Below are 27,150 nucleotides of genomic sequence, written 5' to 3' on the forward strand. Positions count from 1 at the left end.
CCCTGCTGCCCACTCAGGTCTGGCCTGGTGGGAAGCTCCTGCATGGATGGTGAGGCTGAGCCCAGGGAATTTGGCTTTCTCAAGTCCCTTGTTCACAGGAAGGCCACAGAGACCCTTCCACTGTCTTTCTTGTCACAAGGGAGCAAAATCAGACAGGTTGTCCAGTGTCCAGCTAAAACCTCACATCCCCCTTGGAGCTTAAACCCAGAACCCTCCTCCAGCTCCTGTGTCTGCAGCAGTGCAAGGAGGGCACCTGCAGCACCCTGACAGTTTTAAATACACGACCCCTGGAATCTTCTTTGCAACTGCAGTGTGGGCTGGAAGTACCTCTTGCTTGGAAGCATGGCCCCATCACTTGGGACACGACAGGACCATCCACGAGAGGGAACAACCCTGCTCTGGCTTTCCAGAGCACTGCCACTCCGTGCTCTGAGAGCAGCACAGATCACTCCCTCACCCCCAGCACTGACCCCAAATAGGAAGCCACACACCTTTGTCATCTTCAAAATAAAACTTTTATTCATTCGGTAACAAGAACATTGAATCTGCACGTCAGTGCACAAGTTCACATTTAAAAACAGCTGAGCACATCGGTCATAAAGTCTTTAGGGGGAAAGGGGACGATCCCAGCCACCAAGGAAGATGCAGGAGGGGCAGACAGAAGCGCTCCCCTCCCTGATTCACAACCCCACCGCCAGCTGCTCGGCCCTGGACAATCCCTACAAACCAGCGCACGGACGTCACATCTCCAGAAAGGAAAATAAAAGGCACCGGCACCTTCTCTCGTGCCAACAGAGATGTCTGCAGCGTGGGCGGGCTGTTAGCACCTCTGGCAGCACTGCTGGACAGGCACCGAGCCCTGCACCAGCCGGGCCCCCCGCGCCAGGCCAGCCCCTGCCTCTGCCCCACACCAAGGGCCCGGGGCCCCTCCCCGGGGGAGAACTGGGGGAGTTTGTGTGGAGCCAGGACCAAATTAAGGCAGGACACGCCGTGCGGGGAGCAGGGCCCTGTGGTGGGTATGGCTTCCTCCTGCCAGGGAGCTGTGAGTCTCCTGCAGGTGCAGGGCCCCTGCGGCCACGGAGCCCCAGCTCGCTGCTCCCAGGAGGTCCCCGAGCAGCCGGCGGTGAGGCAGGATCCCTTCCACCAGGCCTTGGCTGGCAGAGGGACACTGAGCTAATCCCTGCTCAGTCTGAACACCCCAGTGACCCAGAGGGGCGTCACCTCCTGCCACCCGCTGGGACTGTGCCCCCAGGAAAGGGCCGAGAGGGGAGAGATTTGTACAGGTCACAACTCCTCAAGCAGACCGGACACACGCTCGAACACGCACACAGCACCCACACACACCACCGAGTGCAACAGAACGCAGTGTAAAACCAGTTTCACGCACACGCAGTCCGTCTGTGCAAGGCTCACACGTTACAGTACGGCCGGGACGGGGCAGCGATGGCTGGGATATTGTACAGGAGTCATGTAAACAATAAAGCGTCCTCCGAGAGGCTTCGCCAGAGACCAAAGAACAGTTGCTTTGTACAAAAATGCCCTTAAAACAAACACGTTTCTCCCAAACCCCTTCTACCCGTGAGGCTTGTCAGCTGCTGAGCACCCTGGAGGTGCTGCTGCTCCCTGGGGTGCTCAGCAGGCCACAAGAAGCTCTTGTGGGGTGGCTACAGGAACCAGAAGAGATTCATCACCTCCCACGAGCCACCAGCATGGAAAAGGGACAATTGTCCCCAGCAGAGACCTCTGATGCCAGGGGCTTGGTGGCTTCATTGCCCAGACACTGGAAAAGGAGGTCCATACCCCCCCCAGTCCATCCCCTTCCTGCCATCCTGCTCAGAGCCTCCAGACCTCCAAGGCCTTCATCACTCTGCAAGAGAATCACCTTCCCCAACTCCCTCTGCCTGCCCACAGCCTCCTCAGAGAAAAACCAGTTGTGCTGGGCCAGAGCCAAGGACAAGGGGACAGCAAAGCACCTCCCTGCAGGGGCCTCTGCCCCTCTGCTGCTCTCCCCAGCTGAAGCACCCGCAGAGCAGCCGAGTATTGGAAGGAAGCAGCATTTCTGGCCTGCATTGAAGACCCTTCCCAGAGGGCATTTCTCCTGAGATCAAGCTGGGCAAAGAAATCTGATCCTTTTCCTCCTCCTGTCTTCTCAAGGGAAAAAATTCTACACAGGGTTTTTCCCTCCTGAGCAGATCCTGTCACCAGGACATGCTGCCAGCCAAGCACACGCCCTGCAATGCAAGGCAGGCTGGTGGCAAGCAGTCCCTTCCACCCCTGGAGGGGCAGGCAGGAATGTCCTTGGGGTTAGAATGGTGGGCAGTGGGGCCTGGTGAAGCTTGTGGGGGAGGCAGGGACTGAACCTGTCCTTCTCCAGATGACATGAGCCACTTGGCCTTTCCACAGTGCCTGCCCTGCTCCGGAGCCAGCTGGAGCGGGCTAGGAGAAGCCACATGTCTTTCAGTGTCCCAGAGAAATATCTGGCCTCCTGGGCCAGGGGCTTGGGTGACTTCTAGCGACTGAAATGGCCTGGGAAGACGTGCTGATTGACCCAGGACAGGGCTGTGCTCCAGCAGGGGTAACAGCCCCCTGCCAGAGCTGAGGAAAGGGAGGGACAGTGCTCACGGCTGCTGGAGCACAGACAGACTCACAGACCTTGCCCAGGCTGCAAGGCAGCACAGGAGGGTCCTGAGGGCTACAGGAGGGGAGCAAGCAGGCATTACACCCTGCCAGCCAGCTGTGGGCTGAGGATACCCCACACCCCTTCCCCAGGGCAGGCAGATGCTGCTTCCCAATACTCCAGCACACTCCAGTGTGCTCCTCTCCAGCTCAAGAGGGGCTTGTCCCATCTGAGCCCGCAAGGCTCTGCAGCTTTAGGGCTGCTTTCTAGGCACGGGCTTGGCTGCTGCTCCTCCCACACCATGTCCTCTCCATGCTGGGCTTGAGCAGCCTGAGCCATTCTGCATCTTCTCTTTGCTTTGCTCCTCCCCAGAGGGCAGGTCTGGGCCCCAGCCAAGCAGCAGGACCTGCCACGGGACTGTGGACAGGACCCAGAGCTCCCCTTGGCCTTTCCCTCTGCTCTGCAGCACAGGGATGACTTGCTGATGCACACAGCTAGAAATGAGGAGCTTTGATTTAGCCAAACTGCTCAGAAACCACAAAATAATTTGCTGAAATTTGGAGCAGAGCCTTCACACAGAGTTTCTCCAGGGAAGCAAGAACCTGCAGAATGGCTTTCCATGTCCAACTGGTACCCCTGGAACCCAGCTTCCAGCAGGAAGGAGATGGGCAGACACACAGTGCCCCTCCCACAGTGGGACAACGAGGGTTCACACAGGACTGGAAGAGAAGGGACACATTTGGCATCCAGGCTCACTTTTGGAAAGGGAAGACAGCTTATAATGTCAAATCCACTCCCATGTCTGTGCAGATCACAAAGAACAGCACTGAGTTTGAGTAACGTGGGTTTGTTTTCCAGTTTACAGAATGCAGTCTTGCCCTTCTTTAAAAAAAAAAAAACATAGAAAAGACAAAAAAAATTCATATAAATATCATATATACAATTTAGGCAAAAAAAAGGAAAAAAAAAAAAAAGAAAAAACTTCCAGAAAATATTTTCCCTCTGGGTCTAGAGTTAGGAGTGACAGCAGAGAGGACAAAGCTATGCATTAAGGGCAGTATGTCATGTAACAAAATAGCTCAAGTTTTGGGAGCCACCAGAAACACCCGTGAGCATGGCAGAGGGGAGAGGAAAACTCAGGCAGCACACAAACAGCTTTGGGGCAGAGGACAGATGATATGGCCATGAACTTGGAAGGCCCACAGCAGTATTCAAGTAATGGGAGGGTTAAAACCCTAATGAGGCGTTTGTTTTAAAAGAACACTGGCTTTGGGGCTAGAGGTGAATGTGGCTCCTGGAGGAGCTCTGTCCCACCTCAGCACAGAGCAGAGAGCTCTGTGTGCCCCATGGCAGATGGGAGAGCTGGTCTTGGTGCTGCCCAGGATTATTGGAGCCCATCCATTGGGAAGATTTACCCCTGTGTGCTCCTTGTAGGGAAGCACGAGCTGAACTAAGCCCAGGGTGTTTGTCCTGAAGCAGCTTTGTGAGGGATCTGCCAGCATGGTGGAGTTCCAGTTTGCAGAATAAAAGAAAGGCCAAACAAAGGGACCTTGGCACAACCTTCACATTTACAGGGGCTCTCACCCCACCAACTGCCCAGCACCATTTCAAGGCATGGGGAAAATTCAAGTTAGGAACTAGGATCTGGTTCAAAACTCCAAACTCCACTTTGCCAAAGCAAGCCAACATCAATTTTCTCATGATAAAGGTGTTCTTTTAAAACAAACTATCAACAACAAAAAAAAAGAACATTTGAGGTTATCTGAGTTAAACTTAAAAAAAACCCAAACAGTCCTGCAGTCAGAGTCACACACAGAAGAACCAACCCACACCTACATGCGCCAGGAACAGTAAAATGACAATATATATAAAATTAACCAATAAAGTGCATGTTCCTTATATTACACCTGCCCCTTGCGTGAAAGCAACACCACGGGTTCTGGGTAAGAAATCACAGCCAAGGGCCCAGGATCACATCGTGTTGTAGAGGGGATTGGTTGTCCGCTTTTTGTCATTGGTCTTTTTGAGCCTCCTCAGAGGGTGAGTTCTCCCGTGCTGCTGCCGTGGGGCAACAGCCAGAGCTTGAGATGGAGACAAGGAGTCCAGGACCTGCACCTGGAGCAGCGGAGGGCGCTCCCCGGAGCTAGTCCACGTGGGATCTGCACTGGAACACAAACTCTGCTGGCTGGAGCTGCACTCTTTGGCGTACTGAGCCAGCGGCCTCTCCACCGGCATGCTCTGGGCAATGCACTCGGCTGTTCTGAGCTGCTCCACAAAATGCTTTGTGGGCTCTGGGGAGGACAGGCGATGCTTCCCACACGCGCTCTCCGAGCCCCTCTCCAACCTCCCCCCACAAAAGCCTCGACCGAGGGCAACGCAGGTGAGAAGCACCGGGTTGGCATTGCAAGAGGCCGACTCCCTGTCGTGTAAGTCGTCCTTGGAGAGCTCCAGGCAGTCCAGTTTGGCCAGGGATGCCGAGCGCTTCATGTGGGATGGTCTGGTGAGCCCCGCGTGCCGGATCCGAGCCTCGATTTCCTTCGCCTGCTGCTTGACCGGCCCGGGGCTGCTGGAGCGCTCCTCCACGCTGAGGCTGCTGGAGCTGTGAGGCAGGCTGTAACACAGGAACGAGATGTCCAGAAGGTCCATGTTTTCAGCACGCTGCCTGGTGGAATCCTCGCTGCTCAGCTGCCTCGAGATGCCAGCACCGCCCCCGCAGGGAGGTTTGGGACCGTCCCTGAACAGCAGAGTCCCATCTCCCTTGGTGCCACACGGCGTGACCAGCTCATCCTCTGTAGCCGTGCTCTGCTCGGTGACACCTTCCAGGTGGATGATGCAGGGGTAAGGGGAGTGCTCGAGGCTGGCTGAAGGTGGACAGGTCACCTGGGCAGAGGGAGAAGCAGCAGGGAGGTGAGCAGATATCCCACTGCCTTCCTCACCGGGGCTGCCCACGGCAAAGGCAGCCTGCTTGTGTACCGCGTGCTCTGGGGTCAAGGGATCCACCAGAGCCTTCTCCAAGCACATCGAGGGGTTCAAGTTTTCATCCAAAGACGGGGTGGCCGCAGCCAGCCCGCCCTGCTCACAGCTTGTACTGGGGGGCTGCTCTGCAGGCTTGACCGTGAGGGTGTATTCGATGATTTCAATTCTCTTTGGGAGGAGGGAGGGCAGGGATGGCTCCTCCATCCCGTCAAACGAGACCACTGTCCTGCGCTCCTGTGCCGCTCCCTCCTGCCCCGGGCCGGGCTCTGCGGGCAGGGGCTCCTGGGCAGGGGGCCCGAGGGGTGCAGGCAGCTGTCTGCCCGCAGGCTGCTCTGCCGCGGGAGGCAGCGGCGGCTCCCCAGCGCCCGGACCCTGCGCCTTGTCCCGCTCCGGAGCCGGCTCCGGGGGCGGCTCCTCGCTCTTCCCCCGCGGCAGGAGCTCGGCAGCAGCAGCAGAGTCGTTCCTGGAGTTCTTGCGGGTGGGTAACGCGCAGGCTGGGGCCGTGTGCTGGTGCTCCTGCTCCTGCCTCAAGCGCTCCTCGAACTCCAGCGTGGCTCGCCGGACGGAGCCGGGGCACCACTTGGGCTCGGGCTTGGTGGAGCCGCGAGGCTCCTGCTGCTCCCCACCAGAGCTGCTTTCCTCCAGGTCTGATCTACCAGAAGCCAGCTGCAGAGATGGGGCTTCTTCCTGCTCAGTTGGCAGAGGGTCCTTCTCCTTCTCCTGGTGTCCAGCACAGGCTCCTTCACTCTGTTCCAACTTTTCTGATGCCCAAATCACCTCCACTGGCAGGTCATGCACCGTGTTCCTCTTTGGTGTCTGGCTGAGGTTGGCTGAACCCTCTTTCTGCTGGGCAGGTCCTGCTCCCTGGTTGATTGACTCAATCTCTGTGATAATTTCCTTCACAGAAATGGCATTTTCCGAGTGGGATCTCGTGAGATGACCTGCACCAGGCAGCTCAGGGACCTCCTGCAACACACAAACAGGAGAATTACAAAGTGCATCAGCTGTGCTGACATGGAGCAAACAGCAGCAGGTTAGAGAAAACAGGGGTGCACACAAAGGAGCAAAAAAGCATGTGGCAGTGATCACTTATGTAGGTTTTTTACTGTCTCTGAGACTGAATTTAACACACTCCGGGCTGGATTGTCACTTGGCTTAAGATCTAAGAACCTTAATTGCAACAAACTCCAAGGAAAAGGTAGCTTTTTTGTTTTTCTAAATGAAGAAAAGTCCAACAAATAAAAAGAATCCTAATACTGTTAAAAGTACCATTTTGAACTGAAAACATGAAAAATTCTGCTCATGTATGGAGCAGACAGGAGTACAGCAAGAAGAATGACCAAGCACTGAAATGCTCTGGTTTCCCAGAGGAAAATAGCCCGGGGGACTCCCAGTCCCCACAGACACTCTCTGCCAAATCACAGGAGAGAGCATTGGCCTATTATATTTGGAAGAGCCTTACTGCCTCACATGAAGATGGAAAAGATTCAAGCAATGCAGGATGGAATTTAAATAAGAGAAGCTCCCAGAAAATGATGGCCCCGGACATCATCAATCCCTGTGAGAGTCCTGGAGGCTGAAAAGCAATTACAAGAAAAAGGTACCTAAATTTAGAGGTTACTAAATTTTGTCAAGACCATCTCTCTACCCAGGAGAAGTGAGCCATGACGTGCCCAATCCCATCACTCCAGACCTGGACAGGTTAATTTCTTCCTCCAGCAGTGGAAGCTCTACACCTGCCTTGATTTACTACCTCAATGCTGGTGCTTCCCAGCCAGGGAAAAAGGCCAGTTTTGCCCCATTATTTGGTGGATTTCCCAAGTCAGATAAATATCTGTGCAGATTTGGGATGTTGGCTGGGCTCAGGGTCTGGCTATATTAGTGGGTCAAGTCCCACCTTTCTGCTCTCCTGATGCAAAACTCAAAAATAAGTTTCTCATGAGAACAGCACAGCAGGTCAGGTCAAGGTCGGCTCATGGCCTTGCCAATGCCAGCAAACTGATGTTTAAGGAAAAAGTGTAGAAAAGGTCAAGTATCTAAAAGTGAAGGAAGGGAGAAGCATCTAGCAATCCCTGCCCAAACACTGTGTCCAGTGAAAGCAGGGATAGAAAATGCCATCCACAGGCAACCCACAGCAGAAAACAGCCCAGAGACAGGGTTGAGCAGCAGTTCCAAAAAAACCTGAGCAAGTTATTTTAACCTTTTGTTGCTCTTCATCTGTGGAAGAGTCATCCGAGGGCTGAGGAGAGTTCCCAGGGCTGCTCCTCCGAGCATCTGCACCCCCATCTGCAGCAGGTGGCACTTCCAGCACGGGCACCCTGGAGACCCCATTCCTCCCAGTCCCTTGCTCCTCTGGCCTGGAATGGGAGCAGGTTCGTGACCGGCTCTCCTGGGAGAGCTCCACAAATTTCTCCAAAGCGCTGAAGAAATCAATCCTGTCTGTGCTGAGGTCTGTCACTTCGGGCTGAGGGTTCTGTTGGAGGCCTAGGGAATTCTGGTTTGGGGATTGGGGGAAGTCTTTTAAGCATGAAGTGAATTCTTCCATGGGAACCAAGTGCACGTTCATATCAGGCTTAAGGGCATCTTTTTCTAGATCATCCACTGTCAGATCAGGAAACTCTGTTATTTCCAAGGGGTGCTGGAGCTGCATTAAGGCCTCGGAAGCACGGCAGTTGTCAGGGGGGACAGAGTCTACACAACACCCTGCTGTACAGCCATTGATATTGTTCAGGTTCAGCTTGTCCTCCATCTGCTCAGTGTGGAAGTCTCTGCAAGTAAACTCTAAGTGGATCCTCCTCTCCTTCACACACACATCCTCGATCATGTTTGTGTCCTCTGGGAGCTGCTGCTCCTTGTCCAGCTCAGCTGAGTAGATGGGAGACATGGGCTGCTGGTTGTCATTGGTCTTGGCCTCTGAGATCTGGTCAGCTGAGGTGGTGATCTCCTTTTTGTTCAGCTCCAGCCCAGCCTTGCAGATGGGCTCGTGGTGATCCGAGAGGTCGCTGTCCGAGTGTGAGCGCCACAGTTTGTTGTGCCGCTGCTTGCTGCAGGGAAGGAGAGCAAAGGAAAACAGTGAGTAATTTCTATGTACCACAGCCAGATCCACCTTGTTGTAAGAGGACACAACCTACAACAGAAACTGTGCCAAATGCTGGAGTCACTGACCACAGCTGCGGCTTCACCTGAACAGCTCAGGGCCAGACCTGCTGCTGGAGAATTGACCCAGTAATGAGCCACTTTCCAGGAGCTAAATTCCATGGCACCAATCTGCTCCACACAGCAGTGTGCTGTTTCTCAGCAGTGTTACATCTGTCCACTCAACAAATGCAGTGTTTAATTGACTGCAGGATTTGGTCCTCTTTTCTCAGCCAGCACTTTTCCATTTGCTAGCAGGTGAGTGGTGATCAGAAGAGAGAGAACCCCTTGTGCTGGACACAAGCAAGGGGTGGACACTGAATAAAGTCCAATCTCCCTTGTGGTTTCTTCTCTGAATAGCTTCAGTTATCAATATCTGGCTCTTGTAACCAAGGGATAGGGTGGGATGAGTAGAGGTGGGTGTGTGCAAAAACACACAAGACATCCTTAACAGTAAACACACAGCCCAAATTACCACCCACCTTCCACAGGAAGGAAGCTCAGAACTCCTCCAGCTCCTGGAAAGCCCCTTTAGGAAATTCTGAGCCATCAAAAGGCCAAATAACTGCCAGTGGCATTGCATCACCTTCCTCAACTCCACCTGCCAAAAACCCCAACCCATGCACCTGGGCTTACAGAGAGCACTGCAGGCAACTTCTTGCCACGAAATGCCAGAGCTAGCCCGGGCTGCCAGGGTTTGTGAGTGGCCACGGCCACAGGGATGTGTTTCCACCCATTGCCCCTAGGAGGAACACAGAAACCACAGAAACCTCCTTGGAGCTGCAGATCTTGCAAAAACCCTCCAGTCCCTTGCTAGCAAGAGCAGGCACTCCCAGACACATCCAGTGGCCACGGTAAGTTAATTAACAGATGGTACTGAGCTAATTACAATGTGCCAGTTCAGTTGTGGGTGCCCAACAGCTAAGGAAAATAATCCATTGCAGATTTAGCTTTCCAACCCTATAATCAGTGACAACCTTCCCGTGTGACACAGGGCAGAATCAGGTCCTGCCACAGGAGAGGAGGGTCAAGATCAGAGGCCAAAGACACTGTCCTGGGGTGCACATGCTCCATCTCCAGAGGGTTTTGGACACTGGCACCACAAACAGGCTTGTCCCTGAGGCAGGTTCTTGCTGGGGCTCTGTATGGAATCTGACATCTCTGCTCATAGAGCCTGGGGAGCTGCTGGTGTTTTCTGAGGGCACTTCAGTGCTCAGATCCAGCTCTCTGCTGCACATTTGATTTTGAAAGTAAAAACTACCCTCCAGTGTGAGCAACTGGCACAGATCTGAGGACCAAACCAGATGTCAAGCATTCCTGGCAGAGGTGTGCTGTGCTATCTTCCAGTCTGACACTTCCCCAGTCTGAGAAGCTGCATGAGGTGCAGGTCAGAGAACAGGAGCCCACTTCCCTTCCCAGAGCCCACAGCCCCCTCTTGACCTTCCTGGGAAACATTCCTGGTGCTTGTACCCACACCAGCTTTGGACCAGGAGCCCCCCACACCTCCCACCAGCTCTCCAGGCTTGGGTATAAAAATGCTGTTGATTCACAAGCTGCACAAGGCACAGGAGATCCCAAACACTGGTTTCCTGTAACTTATCTATAACTAATAACAGAAACAGGCCTGGCTCAGCCTTGCTGTGTTTATCAACAGAGGGAGGGGACAGTTTAACTAACCCCAGGAAGTATGACAGTCCCAAAGAGCAAAACACACTTGTTGTTGTGACTAAAAGCAGGCAGGGGGTTTTCATTTTACAGCTGGAAAACATATCCCAGTTGCTATAACCCTAGCACAAAACCGTAACTGGATAGTGTGAGCACATGGCTGCCCTCACATACCTTCCCCCTGAAACTGGAGCAGTCACATGAGTGTCAATCTGTTGGGGCTTTTTTTTGTTTTTGTTTTTGTTTTTTTTACCTGTCCTGGAATACTGCAGCAATAAACAATGCAGCCAGAGGGAAAAGCTAAATAACACCAAAAAAAAAAAAAGGGGAAGAAAAGCAGTTTGGAGCTGAGAGAGGAAGTGGATAAAGAGGGACAGTCTCTGCAGCATGGAGGGGCCACTCCTTGCTTTAGTGAAGCTTCATTTACTGCAGGCTTTTTCATCCTACACAGATGTAACACACTGCTCTTGCATTTTTTAAAGCCTCACAAGTCATCCTGTTTGTGCCATTGTACAGGGACTTGCAGAGCAGGGTAGGGCTTCAGTAGAAGGGAGGCCACATGCTATAAATGGTGGCAGCAGGAAAGATATACCTCCAAAAAATAAATTACTTAAAGACAGGGAAAAATAATCCTTAACCAAAATGTTTGTACAGGGTGGCTTTGCAGGCATGTCACCAGCTACCAGACTGGCAGATTACCCAAACCAACTGCTGGGCTCAGGGCTGGAAGGTGTGAGATACCAGCTGCTCCCACACCAGAGCTCCTCACAGGTGCTCACCAATCTGTGTGGTTTTCACTCCTAAAAACTTCTTTTTTCTCCATCCAATCTACACCAATGAGACATAATTTCCCAGTCTGCTCAATGCACACTACACTGGTCAGGTCATCTCTGGCCCAGAGTTAAGCACTGACCTTTACAAACTGGTGCCAGCAGCTTGTTTGGTGTCACATGAGGCACCCAAGGCAGGTGTGGTGTCTGCCTCAAAGGATTTCAGTCCAGCAGGGCACTGTTTTTTAAAATTGTCTATTCCACATGATCTGTCTTGAGACTTGATACTACTTGGCTGCTTTTTAGAAAGAAAGAGGGTCACTATGGCAGGCAGGGCTTGGGGAGCCGGGGAGAGGAAGGATGGGAAGAGCTGGTGGATGAAGATCCTGTGGGTGCACCTGGTCAGGGAATAAGCTGGGAGGAGCCCTGAGGTTGTTCACTTGTGCAGAGAGGGAAAGAGGAAGCACACTCCAGTGACAGGGGAGCTCAGACCAAGGGTTTGGTGTAAAAACTGGGAATCCAATCCTGGCCCAGCAACAAACACAGTCAGGCTGATGGGAACAGGTGGAGAGCAAAGGAAGAAGAAATATTTATTACAATTAAAGGGAATGGAGGTCTTTGCAAGTGGATAGAACAGACATGAAGGGACAGAATCAAGCAGGGGACACAGGTAAGAAGTGTGCCCTAAAGACAGTAAACAAGTGACACAGCTGCTCTAAATAATAGCATATAAAACAATGGCTGGACTCTACCTTAAAGCATTTTCCAAACAAAATGATTTTACAAAAAGCAGGCATCTCCCAGTTGCACCAAAAAGCTTTGAAATTTACTATTTACTTTGGTCCAAACCTGCTAAGATTACCTCCTGTAGCAGGAGGCTCAGATTGGGTAACTCTGTTTGCTGCAGATCTGCTCCCAGGCAAAGCACACCAGGATCCCAAACAAAATACCATAACCCAGCAAAACAGAGTATCACTACCTCCTTCCTGCTGGTCACGTGAAGACATTGCTTAACACAGCCTAGAAACATGCAATATTTATGTCTTTTTGCTAGTCAGGTGATTGGCTTGGGATTACAACACACTTGCCCATACCCAGGCCCAGCTCCAGACCAGCCTCAGGACTCCAGGCAGGAATAAACACCACTGTTGCAATGCACAGAACATCCTGTCCCCTCCCCTCACACCAACACTTACCAAAGGGATCTAAATAAAACCAGACCAGCTGCTGAGGAGGGGCATGTTCAACAGGGAACTGTGAGGAGACAAAGCGAGTTCCCTGCCAAGTGATGTTACAAGCAACAGGGACATCATTTATCTCTGCTGGAGCCTGCATAGCTCTGAATGCTGCACTCAGATAACACTTCATGGGATGCTACTTTCCAAAAGCCAAACATCCTGGAAGTCAAACAGCTTCCTGACAGCTCCTGCTTACACCCACTTTCCCAGGCTGAGCTAACCCTGAACGCAGAGCGTTACCTTTCCTGAGAACCCGAGCTTGCACAACACAGTGACACAAGCTCTGACTGAAAGAATGCAGTCAACCACTGAAGTGTGACACCTCAACGGGGATAACCAGGATGAATCCTTCCACCCACCTGGCCAGCAGGATCCCTTGGTACTCCTCCAGCTGCCGCATGAAGCTGGGGTTGGGCTTGGTGACGGTGCGCCGCTCCTTCACGTAGTCGTAGGCCCTGTCCAGGTTCCAGCCATATTCCTTCATGGCATAGGCAATCACCGTGGATGCTGAGCGGCTCACCCCCATCTTGCAGTGCACCAGGCACTTAGAACCATTTTTCCTGAAGTGGGAGAAAGAACAAAAGAGGATCGTTAAACAGAAAACATCTGACAAGCTTAAGAAAACAGTAACTTCTTTGCCAGAGAATTATCAAATATATTTTCAACACTGTGGCCACAGCTGGAGTCTGGGATGTGATCTGATAATCCAATTTACAAACTGGAGCAAGACACACAAAGAAACTGAAGAACAAGGTCTTATTAATATTCCTAGGAGATTTTGTTACAACAGCTCTTCTGAAGCTGTTATTGCAAAGTGGAAAAACACAGAGAAACAGGAAAACCTCTGAAGACTAGTGTGGCACCCTTGAGCTCAGCCCAAATGGCCCACTGGCATCAAGCCATATTCCAAGTGAAAACAGAACCTGTACCACAAGCGTGGTGTCACAATTTAGAAACACATCCCAGAAAGATAGGAAGCAGCTCAGAGCAGCCTCTAGCACAGAGATGTTCTTCTACTGCAAACCACAAAATGAAAATGCTGTGATGCTAGGTGGGTAAGGAGGAAAATCAGTTAAGAAAATCAGCAGGAAAACAAAATGCTTAGTATATATCTTCTAAATGGGTGTGTTGTGTTTTCTGAAAAGACTTACTTTGCCTTGGAGATGAATTTGTAGGTATCATTCCAGTAAGCCAGAAGATCTGTAGCTTCTTCATCATATACCCTGATATTGTGATATTCAAAGAGCCCAGGGAAGAAATTGTCTATTTCTCGAGTCACATTCAAAATGTACCGTACCCTGCATGGGAACAGCAGAGACAAACACAGCCAGTTCAAAGAGATGTCCCCCTGCTACACTGCAGCCTTGCCTTGCTTTGCCAAGGGCATTTGGAAAGGCACTCTTGAACAAAATTCCAGGGAAACCAGGAATTAATGCAAGGAAGCAGCAGCTAACACAGACAATAGGTTTTGCTGAGCACTTTAGAGCCTGATAACAGAGATGCATGGATAGAAACTTCCTCTGCACAATGTCAGGTCACACTGCCCACCACCTCTGGTCTACATGTCAGCAACACTTGTGCCACAGGGGCTCCTGCAGTGTTTGCACACCTTCTCCAAGCCCCTTTGTGAATCTCTCCTCCTGCTGCACCAAAACCACAGGAAGACTAAGCCTCCCAATAACACCAGAGCTAAACAAACACATAAAACAACTACAGAGAGATGTAAGAGACAATGAGCCACTGGGGAGGATTTATTTCTTATCCCTAAATTTTCTGGAAAGGAAACTGCTAGAGAAAGCGTGTGGTATTTATGTACACAGCACTCAGTATTTTTAGCCCTGAGGGTTACTCGTAAGATGCTTATGAAATGCACTCATGCTGGGATATCAGGCAGAACAAGGGAACTGCAAGAGGGTGACATCCCTTTTCCCAAGCAGGTATGAGATCATTGGCAGTCAAGTAGGACCTGTTGGACTCGAGGAAATCACAGCAGACCCTGAGCTCACCAAGAAGAGTCAATTTTGCCTTCAGTCAACTGAATTTCTGAGGTACAGAATTACACTATCAGGTCACCAGCAGGATTAGTTTTTTTCCACTGGTTTGGCACAAATAAGCCATATCCATAAATAATTATTTAATTGCACAATCTTGGTGCTTACAACCACCTGGTCTAGAGAAAGGGCAATCTAAACTTGAAAAGTAGAAAGGGCAGGAAACAGAGGAACCCATTGGTGGGGTTCCTACAGGACTTCACTTCCTACTGGGCCCCACTCAGAGGAACAAATGCTCTTCTCCACATTTTCCTTCCTGCACAGCCTGGAGGTCTGAAGTGCCTCTGTAATCAGTCCAGAACTATGGGCTGGGGCCGAGGGCATGGAGCCAACTATGCAGCATCCAGTTCAGTAATTGCAGCTTTTTACTACTTATAGCTATGAGCTTGCTGCCTTCCTTTGTTTGCCTTGGGGACATTAGTCAAGGTCAGGCTAAGATCCTTTTACATTAAGGTGCCTCTTTGTGGGACAAGGAGTTTGGAGGAAGCAAGAGCTTGTTTGGATTTGCAATCCCTTAAATAAGACTCAGGTTACACAGCAGGTATGGAATAGAGTTTGTTGCACAGAAAAGTGTGGCCAGGCTCTTGCTTTTAAGCTGATGGCCTGAAGCTACTCACCCTCTGTTCTGCAAATCTTCCAAATTGGAGGCATTCCATTCTGAGCCCTGCAGGGAAAACATGCAAAGGGACACATCAGGCAAAAGGGAGGCAAGGCCAGGCACCTGATGGAGGGAGGAACAGTCACCAGTGAACCAGAGGAGGAAGCTGACCAGCCAAGGGTTGGAGAGCTGGGGGTCCTCTGAGTACAGGGGCACACAAGTGGTAACCAGGACTGATGCTCAGCACCTTCTCTCACCCCATTAACCAGATCCCTTCTGAAACAAGAAGCAGCTCTGCCAACAAGAGCCCAGCACTGTGTTGGCACTTCCTGCAAACTGCTGACAAATCAACCTCAGCAAGACAGGACCACTCCACCCTTTCCCTGGAGGCTGCTGCCAGTTCTGCCCCACAGAGGAGAAACTGCCTGCATTTAAGAACCATCCAGGTGCTGTTTATACACCAAACACCCATCTCGAACATCAAAGGCAGCAACACCTAAGCTCACTTGGGTTACACCTCTTCTCCCCATGTTCAAAGCCTGTGTGAGCAGAGAAATGAAGACATTTACCTAACCCTGGCCAGGTAACCCTCTCCTCTGAAGCACACACAAGCTGCTTGCTTCCTGCTCAAATACAAACCTGACTGAGGACAAAACCACTCAAAGCCTTCCTTCAAAATTTAGGGTGCACAAGCTCTCTGCTTCCCTGCCCTAAAATGGCTCCCAAACGGAAAGATGATCCAGATGAAGATGACTGATTGTATTTACCAAGGCCCAGACTCAGTTTAATTTTGTCTCTTTCTGTCAAGGAAGAATAATTTAATTCAGGCCTGGGAACCATCAGTTTCCACAGGTAGGGAGAACAACGCTGCAGGGGTGAAAGCCTTTTTTCCTGTCCTTTTATCCACAATTACCAACATCTTCAGTTCTCTTATTTCCTGCTTAGTTCTTTTAGCACTCCTTAAATGGGATCCCACAGGGCTCTTGCCTCCACCTGGAAGGAAACAGCTCCTTGTCCTTCTGAGCTCTCACAACACAACCCTGCCTTGCAGCACACACGCTCCTGGGTGAAGCTGGTGCCCAGCCCCAGCAGCACTGCTCCTCACCACAGCAGCTGCTCTGCAAACACTTTTATTCCAAAAATTAACCACAGTTCTTCTTGGTGCTGCCTGTAAGTCTTGTTTGAAAGTCTTCTCCCCATTAAATGAACTCAGAGCCAAGACTCCAAGCCCTGCAGTGCATCCAGCTGCCTATAACAGCTTTTGGCCAACACCATAAGCCTGTAACAGGTCCCTCTCTCTCCTTATAACACATAATCTGCAAAAAAAAAAAATCCATTACATTGTAGGTACTTCCAAGTTTCCTGGCTCTACCCCAACATGATATCCTGGGAGTGCTCACATTAACAGAGACCATCCCTTCTGAGCCGGAGACTGGGAGAGGCCCTCTCCATTTGGAAGGACCAGCTGGTCCAAGAGGAATGGCTTTGTTTAAAGTTGAGCCAACCTCACAGGCTAGACAGCCCAACCAAACCTTGTCCATGGCTCCGGGGCTGGGAAATCCAGCGGAGCGCTGACTCACCAGAAGGAGCTGCAGTAATTAAGACAGGCCCCAGCAGCAACTAAGCAAGCAAAACGTTAAACAGCAAAATGTTTATGTTTCCTTAAGTGACTTATCTCCATGATTCTTTGTTACGTTACTCTCTTCCTCCTGGATCACACAAACTTAAGAGTTTTCCATGTTAAAAGAGCCTCATTCCACCTGGATGTCACACAGCTCCCCTCCCTCTTTGCTATGTTATGTCTTCCCCAAACACAAGAACTTGACATGTGGGTATCCTGGACAGTTAAAGCCACAAAACTGGTCTTATATCAATGGCAACAGCCCTGAGAAACTGTTAGACTTAAGATCTTGTCCCTTCCATCCACTAGGTACAGGGTCTACACTTGGTGCTACATGGCAAAGTTTAGTACAGCCAAAAAACCAAGCTGTTCTTGTTCATTACTGTCTTGCTTAAGAGTATGTGATCCCAGGATCAACCAACCTTTCCTTCAGAATTCCTTTAACTTCCTCCAGAGGCCCCTGTGTCAACCAACTCATAGTGAAAAGTGTTAGGAGTGTTTACTTTTGTATTCGTTGTTAGACTCACCAAAAAGACATGATCAAATATCTGTGTGGGGCTGTCCATCTGCCCCAGGATCACTATCATTTCATTGTCAATGAATTCCTTGAACTCCCGCAGGTTACACACCATCTGCATCTCCAGCTCCGTGCGTATCTGCATGGGTACGAGGGACACAAGGGAGTCATGTGAAGCTTTTGTTCTGGCCTTTCTCCACAGCATGAAGCACAGAGCTCTTTAGATTGCTCAACAGCATTTCCAGTGCTGCACCCTCACCACTCACCTCTTTTGAGGTGATGTTCTCCAAATCTTTCTGCATCATGATCTCCCTTAATTTGGTCTTAATCAGCCGTTCCGTGCGTTCCCGCTCAGTTGGGCTGTCAGAAGAAAGCAACAGAGTCACTGGGAGGGAAAACAAACGGGATTCACGACACTTTTAAAATACTTATAGACTGTATACTCTGTAGAGTCTCAGACTCTCACACTACTTCCCCCAGGCATGTCCTCTGGAGGGAATTCAGGTGACAGTAAAGCCCAGTTTAGATTCACAGTTGTATATGAAAGCCACCAACTGAATGCTCCTAATCCATTGTAGTCATCCAGAGAACCCCTGGTATTTGGTAAAATTTAAATTGGGAAGGCTGCATTATACCCTCTGGAGCAATATCTAAGCCTCTCCCTACCTTTCTTGGAAAGGTAACAGCTCCAAAACTCCCTATATGGAGAGACGAGGGCAGCTAAGCCTCTGCATTCCTCCCGCCTCTGCTGCCAGGGGCCTTATCACCAGCTGCAAAAATAGCCTGAGTAACACCAGGGGAAGCTGCAGCAGAGCAGCAGCTCAGAGCTGGCTCACCCAGCATCTTTACAAGGGACCCAGCAGTGACATGTCCCACCACCTTTCTCTGGAGGGCTGCCAGGCTGGGGAGGGCATGGACGTTACAAGTGTTCAACTGGTGGCTCACAAATAAAAATCATGGAAGTTCCTGGTTCTTTTAACCTCATGCATTATTTCAGGAATGCATTACGAGAATGCTGTTTAAGTGTCCCAAGGAAATCATTCAATTTCAAGGTGCCACCAGGGAAAGGGTGGGTTAGATAAAATTTATATATGAAAAGCTACAATAAAATATTAATCTGTCAGCCTGCCAAACTTTTCAGCCACCCGCCTTGTACATTAAAAAACAATCAAGTGTGAAGACTTGTTCACAGCTGAACAACTGCTCAGCATCATTATTCACTCACTAGACTCCAGCAACAGGAAATATCTGGAAGCATAAATCAACCAAAGGCACTATTATTCTGGGAAAGCAGTTGGAGCATGTGAAGTAATTACAAAATGGGCAAGTGAAAACCCTCACACTTGGCACCACATCTGGTCACAGACTACCTTTCAGGTTACATGGTATCAGTACCATCAGCAGTTACTAAGGACAGGGATGGTAAACCCTGAATGTTGATACAGCCTGTAAATTTTGCCTTTCTGAACTGTCTACCCATTTACCTGAAGTCCATACATAAACACTTCACTTTACAGCAAAATGAACTGGGTAAGGACAAAAAGACCATGTTAGCCTAAACATGTGCTCAGACACGTGCCAGTGTAAGAGCAAAGTCCAGAGAAACCTGTTCCTTCCAGGCCTGGAACAAGAGTTCAAAACCAGCAGAGACAAGGCTGAGGTGCACCACACCTTTCTCACCAGTAACATGGGACTTGCAGAAGCAAAGGTCTGCAAGCAAAGCCTAAGGTAAACAACTAAACTGAAAACAGGCTGGAGGAGATGCAAGGGAGACCCAGGAGGGCTAAACTTCCACTGCTGGTGTTTACCTAACCAGGAGTCCACTTATTACATGGAACAGGAATCCCGTCCTTATTAATACCTAATTAAGAACAATCTCTTGTGGAAACTCTCTCGTGGTTTGGGGACAGTCAAACACTGGCTCAGCAGAGCCAGCCCAACTTACACATCTGTGAAGAGGGCGGGCGAGTCGGGCCGGTGGGACTGCACATCTTGCATGGCATTCCACTCGTTGACTGACGACTGGTCAGAGTTGATGTGGCTCTCATAGTAACTGACCCACGTGAGGAAGAGGCTCCCTGGATAGTAATTGTTGCTCCGTGCCACTTCACAAGCCTTATGCAAGCTCTGCAGAGCAGACCTAGTGAGGGAACAACACTTGTAGGTTTATCATTTTTTCCTCAGGCTGGTATCAAGCACTAAGCAGCAGCCAAATCCAGGATGCTGCTCATGTCCCATCAGTTGGTACAAACCCCTGGCACTGTGCACGAGGCTGTCCTGCAAGGCTGTGGATTCCCACACGCTGCCAGAGCTTGCATGTCTTAATTGGAGCATGCCAGAACAAGCCTGGATAGCAGTGAAGGTGCCCACAATTCAGAAGGCAGAGGCACCCGTGTCACTGGTTCCAAAATCTGCTACAAATACCCAAGCCCTAAATAAGATGCACAGCGTTTGTATCCAAGACAGGGTGCTGACAGCTCCTACTGTGCCATCAGCTGTCCTGTGTGCAGGGCAGGGACACCCAGCAATCACACATGCACAACCAAGGGCTCGGGACTGCACTGAGATGTTTAGGTGTCTGCCCTCTCTCGCTGCACGAGGGATGTCAGAAGTTTCTTCAGCTGCTGCTGGGAAACAAATCCCCCTCTCCTATTTTTAGCTTAGTTTAAATCTTTGACTGGGATCAGAAGGATCCAGGTCAAAATCACTGGGGTGACAGCAGCATCGCTGACAGGCGATGTATTTTTGCAATGCAAAGAAGCTCAAGCCAGAAATACTTTCATGATCACTACATGAACCACCCTAAAAGGAAAGAAAAATGCAAGCAGCTTCTCTTTCCTCTATCACAATGAACATATCTCAAAATATTTCAAACATATACTCAAAGCAATGTGACTTTGGGCTCAAAGCAGCAGCCCTTTGCAAGGAAAATTACCCTATTCCTTCCTGCCCTCAGCTGAGACAAAGCTGCTGTACACCAGCACTTACATCTCTTTTTTCCTTTGGTACCAAACTTCCTTCCCTGTCTCTGAAGGAAACTTCTGGCTGCTCAAGTAGGTCTCAAGATCACAGTAACGTAAAGCAGCACCTGGTTTTTAAGAGTTTAGCAGCCAAAACATCTGGAAAAAGGATGAGTAGGACAGCTTGTAGTAAGTACTTACCACATTGCCTGTACAGACACGGGCTTGAATATGTGCACCCTGTTATCTGTTGATACGCTGAACCCTCTGGTGAGAAGAAAAAAGGCAAAGTAAAAATGTCTCCCAAAAGTCCCTTTTTAGTTAATAACTGACAGTCTTAGCACATTAGAACAGCAAAGTCTAGCCCTATGCATACACTGCTGAGTTCAGCTAGCAAACAGATCAAAATAGCACACTAAAAGCTCTAAGATAACTTCTTTAAGCAGCTGCTGTTTGGGAATGAAACTAAGATAGTGGGACAGTGCTGGGCTGTGCTGTTTACCTTGGCAACACAAATTCAGTGCCACAGCTGGGAGCAAGAGTCCAGCTAAAGAGATCCTGGGGCAGCTACCAAGGAAAGAAAAGTCATTCCATGCACTGCACTGGACAGCCTGAGTAACTGGCACAAACAGGAGTCTGCAAGTCAGGTGTCTATTTGGCAGAGAAACATCATTCTTGCTTTATGTTGGGCTGCCTGCTGCAAGCATGATGGAGGAACACATAATAGGATCCCTTTAAGGAGCTTTCACTACACACCCACTCTCCAGTAAAAGCTCCTTTACTCCAGCTTAAACACACACATAAGCCACTGTCTCAGTGCGTGTTTATTCACAGATAAGTCAATTACTGGTGTTCCCTGCCACAGCCACTGTGACTGAGGGCCTTTGAGCCTCCTAACCCGATACAGGTCAACAGAGGAGGGCTGCTGCACCTGTGAGAGCTCTGCAAGCACTGGAATCCTTCCCCATACACCTTGTCCTAAGTTGCACACACAAAAGGCACTCACCCATCCCCATCCAGGTGGATCAAGGTGTCACTCCAGAGAGGCAGCACCAAGCCCATTGTACAAGTGCTACTGCAGTGAGAAAGAGAAAGTCAGTCTATCTACTACAGCACCATGTTATTATTCTAATTTCATGGCAATAGTTGCGTATTTTTGTATTCATTAGGAAAAAGAAAAATCCCATTGTTGCTTCAGACACAAACAGGGCCAGTGTTGTTCTACAGGGGCCTGGCAAGGATCACGAACCAGATTCAGGGCACAGCACTATCCTTTCAAGCAACTTTGAAGGGTTAACACATCCAGGAGAAGAGCAAACAGGATCCAAAACCACTGAACTTTGTCCAGAAGGTCAGAGGGTCTCACAGTCTTTGGTTAGCTCAAGGCTTTTTTTACAGATTAATCCCTCTCAGGCTCAAGAGGTTTGGTTCTAGCTCTGATTTTGCAATCCACAGCTTTATTTTCTTGTTTGTCCCTCAGCCACAGCTGCTGGGGACTGGGAGCAGAGCAGTGCAATAGCAGGATGACTGGCAGCATGGCAAGTTGGCAATCTCAGCCTATCACCTGTGGCTGACTCCTGACCCTTCTTTGCCCTCAAGAATGAGCACAACAGCCATCTCATACAGACACCTCCTGGCAATCCCACTCCTCTCTCAGCTGCTTTGCTCTCTTTGCCCTCACAGTCCCCCAAGATTTCTGTAAGGCTGAGCAAAAAGCCAAGTTAAAAGCAGAAACCAAGTGATGGAAAAAAGGCAGGGGCAGGGGAACCCTACACAACCTCCTCCATGCTGTTAAATGAAGAGCTGAATGTCATAAAGCTGCAAAACTGCTCCATAACCAAAGCAGCATCTTGAAGAACTGAATTCAGCTGCCTCCTGCTCTCATGTTTTGCATGGTGCTCCCAGATTTCCACCAGTTCCAGCACACCTGCCAGTCACCAGCTTAAGAGAAGAGTGGGAAGAGGGAGAGACCAGGCTTTGGAGGGTCACACAGGGAGCCCTGCAAATGCACATGCCTGGTGCCCAGCACCAGGAGACACTGCAGCTATTTCTGTTGACAACATGAGATGAGCTCATGGAAAGATGTGTTTTTAAAAGGCTTCCCAAGGTGGCAGGGGTATTTTTAGTGATACTGTTCAGCGAGCGCTTATCAGAGACCATAGCAACAAGTCTACATGGAGTTATAAATACCCAGTGGGCTCGGGGAGGGCAGATCACAGTGACCATCCAGAACCCCAGGAACTCCAGCAGAGTTTTAGCAGAAAGCTAAAACGACCCTGCTATGTTATTAGAGACTGAATACCAGTGAGCTCTCAGTTATCAAAGGTGCCTGCGCTGGTACATCACAGCCAAGTCCCAAGCTCACAGCAACCTGTGCAAGGACAAGCTATTCTTGCCCCAAGGCAAGAGCATCTCTGAGTCACAGCTGTGCACACATGTGCAGAGACAGGAGCTGGGGCAGCATCAAGCTGGTCCCCCATTTTAGCAGGCATCACCCAAGCTCAGCCTCCAAACCAAGCATGGTGGCTGCTGTGACTAGCAGGCAGTATTTAGAAGGCAATTTCTTAGCCAAATAGTTGAAAAATATTTTCTAGTGATCCTACTAACTACCTGGAAGTAATTTATTCCAACTAGTGTCAAAAGCAAGACTCATTCCTGCAGCAGCTGTGCTGGAAGTAAGCATGAGTATGAAACCTTCCAAAACTGAATATTGATTGTCTGCTGATAGAGGCCAAGATTTACTTAAAACTCTTTTTAAGAGAATCATGTGCCTCTATTCCCTCTCCAATGTGCCCACTGTGCCCTTCTAAATGTAAAGCTCTTCCCCTGAAGCTGCTAGGTTGCTGTCACCTGGCTTACAGCCCCTCCTGCAGTAAAAGCTGCTTCCCAGCCACATTCTGCAGCCTTGTGGAAAGGTCAGCAGGAATTTAAATGAATGAAGCAGAAGCACTAAACCCTGATGACACACTGCTGCCTGGGGACCGCACGTGGTGTGCAAGACCTGCCATCACCAACCCTGACACTGCCATCAGGCCTTTGTGCCATGACCTTGGCAAGGGACTGCCTGACAGTCCCTTTCTCATTACCTGCTCTCCTGAATGCTGAGGTCCAGCTCCCCTAATTGCAACTATTTGTTTCTTTGCATGAAGATTGTCCCTGTCTCTGGTGTGCAGATGCAGGACTTGGGGATCTTATCATTCAGAGGCACTGAACATCCTCACAGAAGCCTGATGCTTGGAGGAATGAGGGAAATGCTGACCTGCACTGTTGCCTTCACATTTACCACCTCCTCTCAGAAATAAAAAAAAGGCAATTCTGGATCTCAAGAAAAATGTTAGGCTAGAAAAGCTGAAGCAGCTTATCCCCAGAAAACAGAGGACTCCAGACAGTGATTTCTACAGTTAACCTGTGTGGGGGTGAGCACAAGGACTTCCCCACCTGGACACTCTGAGTACCTGTCATTGGAAGAGAAATCCATTCCTAGGACGATGCTCTCCTCCGTGTCCTGTCTGCCATTGGTGGACACCACCACCATGTATCTAGTGCGGTTCTGGTAGGTACTTTCCAGTCTTACAGCCTGAAGAAAAGAAGGGGAAGAGATCAGCAGTGCAGTCAGCAAAACACACATTATGACCTTTAGAGGCCACTTTTTCATGCTGAGTGACAGGCGCAGAAGCAGTGATGCAGTCTGGACTGGTACGGATGTCCCACGCTCCTCAGCTGGGTAAGAAGTGCTTTGCTCCCACACAGTGCCCTCCTCAACAGCTGGCACGTTCCTGGTGCACTCTGCACACCTGGTTGCAGGCCCTGCTCTGTCCCACCAAGGCTGATTTTGAACAAGCTATACCCCTCTGACTGGTCCCAGCCCCCTGAGCTTTGTGGACCATCAGTGAGACAGATGGGTGTTGAACCTTCACCTGCAGAGGGCTTTGCCCCAAGAACCAGAGCTTTCCTTTAAACTACAGTGTGCTACAACACCTCCAACAAGTCCCTTTCCACCAGCTTCCCAGGCAGCTGGACAGACAACCAGGACCTAATTCATACGTGGTTTCCTGCTGGCCCTTTGAATTCTTCTGGCAACTTCCCCAGTGCAGAAGCAATCGTAGTACCTTACACCTGGCAGGAAAAGATATCCCTATGACTAAGCTGTATCCTTCACTGGTTCAGACTGCCCAGGAGAGGTGAAAGTCATCGTGCCTCGTTGCTCCTGCCACGTTCACTTGTACCCCAATGCCAAAAGGGCTCTAGGAGGACTGGTGTTCAGCCCAAGACCCCCCAAATCAAATACTACTGAAACTGTGAATGTCAGACCAATGCTGAAGCTCCTGGAAGGCTGCACTGAGGTGAGCTGCTCCTCCAGAAGCCACAAGGAAGTGAGAACTGAAGGCACTCCAGGAAGTCTTGCAGACAGACTGCTGGTTAATGAGGAGCCCGGGGAAGGGAGCCCAGCACTGAAAGTTTTGCTTATCAACACTTGCAGCAAGCAGCCTTTACTTGCAACACTTTTTGGACTCCGTTCCAAGCTGTTTGCAGCTATTTTAGTCACAGGATCCCAACCAGAGAAACTAGGACATCCCTAGAAAGGAAGTGTCTTAATTCTGTACACTTAAACCTTAACTTTGGATGGCCCAATCCAACCCCAAGACTCTGTCTGGTCTGTGTTTACCATATTGTTCAACTGCTGCTTGAACTTTGAGCAGGGCCAGCAGAGAGCAAACAGGGGGAGAAGGAGCCATCCCAGCTCAGCCTTGCACTGTGCTGTGGACACATCCCTGCCTGCTGCAACAGGACTTGGTTCCTGAATTCCTTGCAACCCAGTGGCTGAAGTCTGAAGTGGTGTTTGACATCCTCCACAAACTGAACCCAAATTCCTCAAACTCCCGAGCCACAGTTTGTGCAGATGCCTCTTGGTGGCTCTCACAGAGGTCCTGGCTCAGAGACCCCAGTTGAAACAGTCATCCTTAAAAAGCTGAGAAGTTTAACTATCGTGTGAGATCTCTCAGGAGCAGGCTGCTTTTCCCAATATGCTCCTTTAGTTGTTCACAACTTGGTCTTGAGGTCAGAGCAGCACCTCCCAGCTTAGAGGAAGCCCCCTCTGATCTCAGAGCTCTCCTGTCCACCACTAGCTGGGAAATCTTCACCACAACACGTGGTGGAGTCTATGACAGAGGTTAAACCAGTGCCTGGCAGCTGAACAGAGCTCACCAACCCAGTGGAGTGCTCTGTGGCAGGGAATGTTGAGCGCAGCAGGGAAAGCTTCCCAGTGGCATTGCAGGGAGCAGCAGCTCTGGTGATGGGGTGGGATAGCAAGTGCAGGCAGGAGACGGTGTTGACAGAGTCTTCCAGACTTGCCCAGTTGGACCAAAGACCAACAGAAACTACCCAAATGCTGATGCCAGCAGACAGCCATGCTCTGTACAGCCAGAGACTGTGCCCCACCCATCTCCTTAGGATAAGTCATGCTAAAACCAGCCTTATTTTCCTTCTTGCTTCTTAAGTCACTGGGATTCCTTTGGAAACACGGAGGATCAAAGTGGTCAGTCCTTCAAGGTGTGAATGCTCCCAAGATGGTTGTTTCTAGAACTAACCATTTGTGGGAAAACAGAAAGGTGCTCTTCCAACCTAGAAGAGCAAGTAATCACCAAGGTCTTGGTGGTTAAAGTAATTACCTACATTGGGAACCAAACCTCAGCAATCAGCACAGACTTGCCTAAAATGGGAGCAGACAGACACAGCTGCCCCATGTCTGGGGCATCCACACAGGAGTTTCTGTTCTGCTTCTCTTGAGGACAGTCCAGCAGCAAGAGGATTAACAAAACCTAACTTACTTTGCTGAATCAATTTGGCCAGCAGTAATGGGAAGTCTTGATGCAAGACCCTTTAGAACAGGGTAAGACAAACAGCGAGCAAAGGTCACACAGCTACACGCTGGTAGGATGGGATTTTCAAAGGCCAGTTAAGAGAAACAAGGGCATGGCTTAGTGTGAATCTCTGGGTTCAACACTCACACCCTTAGCACAAAGTGCTAAGAACCATGATTGGGCAGATAACATGTTTTGCTAAATTTACTGGAGTACTAAAACAGCAGAACTGACATTGTAAACCAGCCAACTTCCAAAGTTACTATTAGAGCCCAAATGTGTCTATCAAACCACAAATGAAGCTCTAACCTTTCCATGAAGTGTTAGTTCACATGCTCACCTGCCAGCAGGAGCACACCAAGTGCTCTGATGCCTTCTAAATGAAGATATTTGAAATCCCAGTTACTCTAGGGAGGATGGCCTGGCTTCAGGGACTGTGATGAGATGGAAAGTTTTTCTCAACCAGCTCATCTGTACAGAGCTTTCTCTTCAATTTGGGAAGGTTATTTGTAGTCTGGTCAAAACAAGTCATCCCCTGTAGTATTTTCAGGGCCAGCTACATTCTTCTTAAGTTTTAGGCTCACCTGAACACAAGCCAACTTTATGTTCTGTTGCATTCTTGTATCATCAGAAGTATGATGTGATATTTCACCAGCCCTTATGAACAGCACATTCCAAGAAGTTCATACTGACCTTTCACGCTCCGCAACAGTAGGTGTTTCATACAAGAACACATTTCTCATGGAGATAAATGATTTGAAGACAAAAAAAGTGTATGTCCAACTTTCAAGTTCCCAGCTCTACTAAGCTACAGGAACATATTCAATCACTTTGCATTCTTAACTCCTTTTCCTCCTTCCTAGTGATCTTACATTGGTACCATGGCTCTAATCCTGCTCTCACGGAAGGCTAAAAACCTCTGCCAACAGCTCCAAGAAACAAGAGTTGTTCCAAATTTCAAGTGTAAGTTTTTAGAGGATTAGATTCCTCTGCTGGCCCCTGAGCTGTGAAGCCGGCCCTCTGAATGACAGCAGCCAAGAAAATGAGAAGAATGCATTTCTCTCAGTACTGTTTGTATTTCAAATCTCATTTGTATCTGCAGTTTTATGAGAGAGTCCATTGCAGCCCTGCACACCCTTCG

General features: G+C 49.7%; 1 protein-coding gene across 2 annotated transcripts in view; it reads right to left on the reverse strand.

Moving 5' to 3' along the window:
- Positions 1-496: 496 nt before the first annotated feature.
- SSH2 (slingshot protein phosphatase 2) overlaps positions 497-27,150 on the reverse strand; it is a 90,646-nt gene continuing 63,992 nt past the window's right edge. For both annotated transcript variants that reach the window (XM_039720916.1, XM_039720917.1), the window contains 11 exons: positions 23,604-23,725; positions 21,155-21,223; positions 20,350-20,415; positions 19,134-19,328; positions 17,455-17,548; positions 17,199-17,327; positions 15,070-15,116; positions 13,553-13,699; positions 12,761-12,961; positions 7,794-8,637; positions 497-6,559 (listed from right to left, as the gene is read on the reverse strand). In XM_039720916.1, coding sequence (XP_039576850.1) covers positions 4,589-6,559; positions 7,794-8,637; positions 12,761-12,961; positions 13,553-13,699; positions 15,070-15,116; positions 17,199-17,327; positions 17,455-17,548; positions 19,134-19,328; positions 20,350-20,415; positions 21,155-21,223; positions 23,604-23,725 — 3,885 coding nt within the window. In that variant the 3' untranslated portion in view covers positions 497-4,588. The remainder of the gene's footprint in view (positions 6,560-7,793; positions 8,638-12,760; positions 12,962-13,552; positions 13,700-15,069; positions 15,117-17,198; positions 17,328-17,454; positions 17,549-19,133; positions 19,329-20,349; positions 20,416-21,154; positions 21,224-23,603; positions 23,726-27,150) is intronic.

Source organism: Passer montanus, unplaced genomic scaffold, assembly GCF_014805655.1.
Source record: "Passer montanus isolate IOZ18808 unplaced genomic scaffold, ASM1480565v1 scaffold44, whole genome shotgun sequence".
NCBI classification, from domain to species: Eukaryota; Metazoa; Chordata; class Aves; order Passeriformes; family Passeridae; genus Passer; species Passer montanus.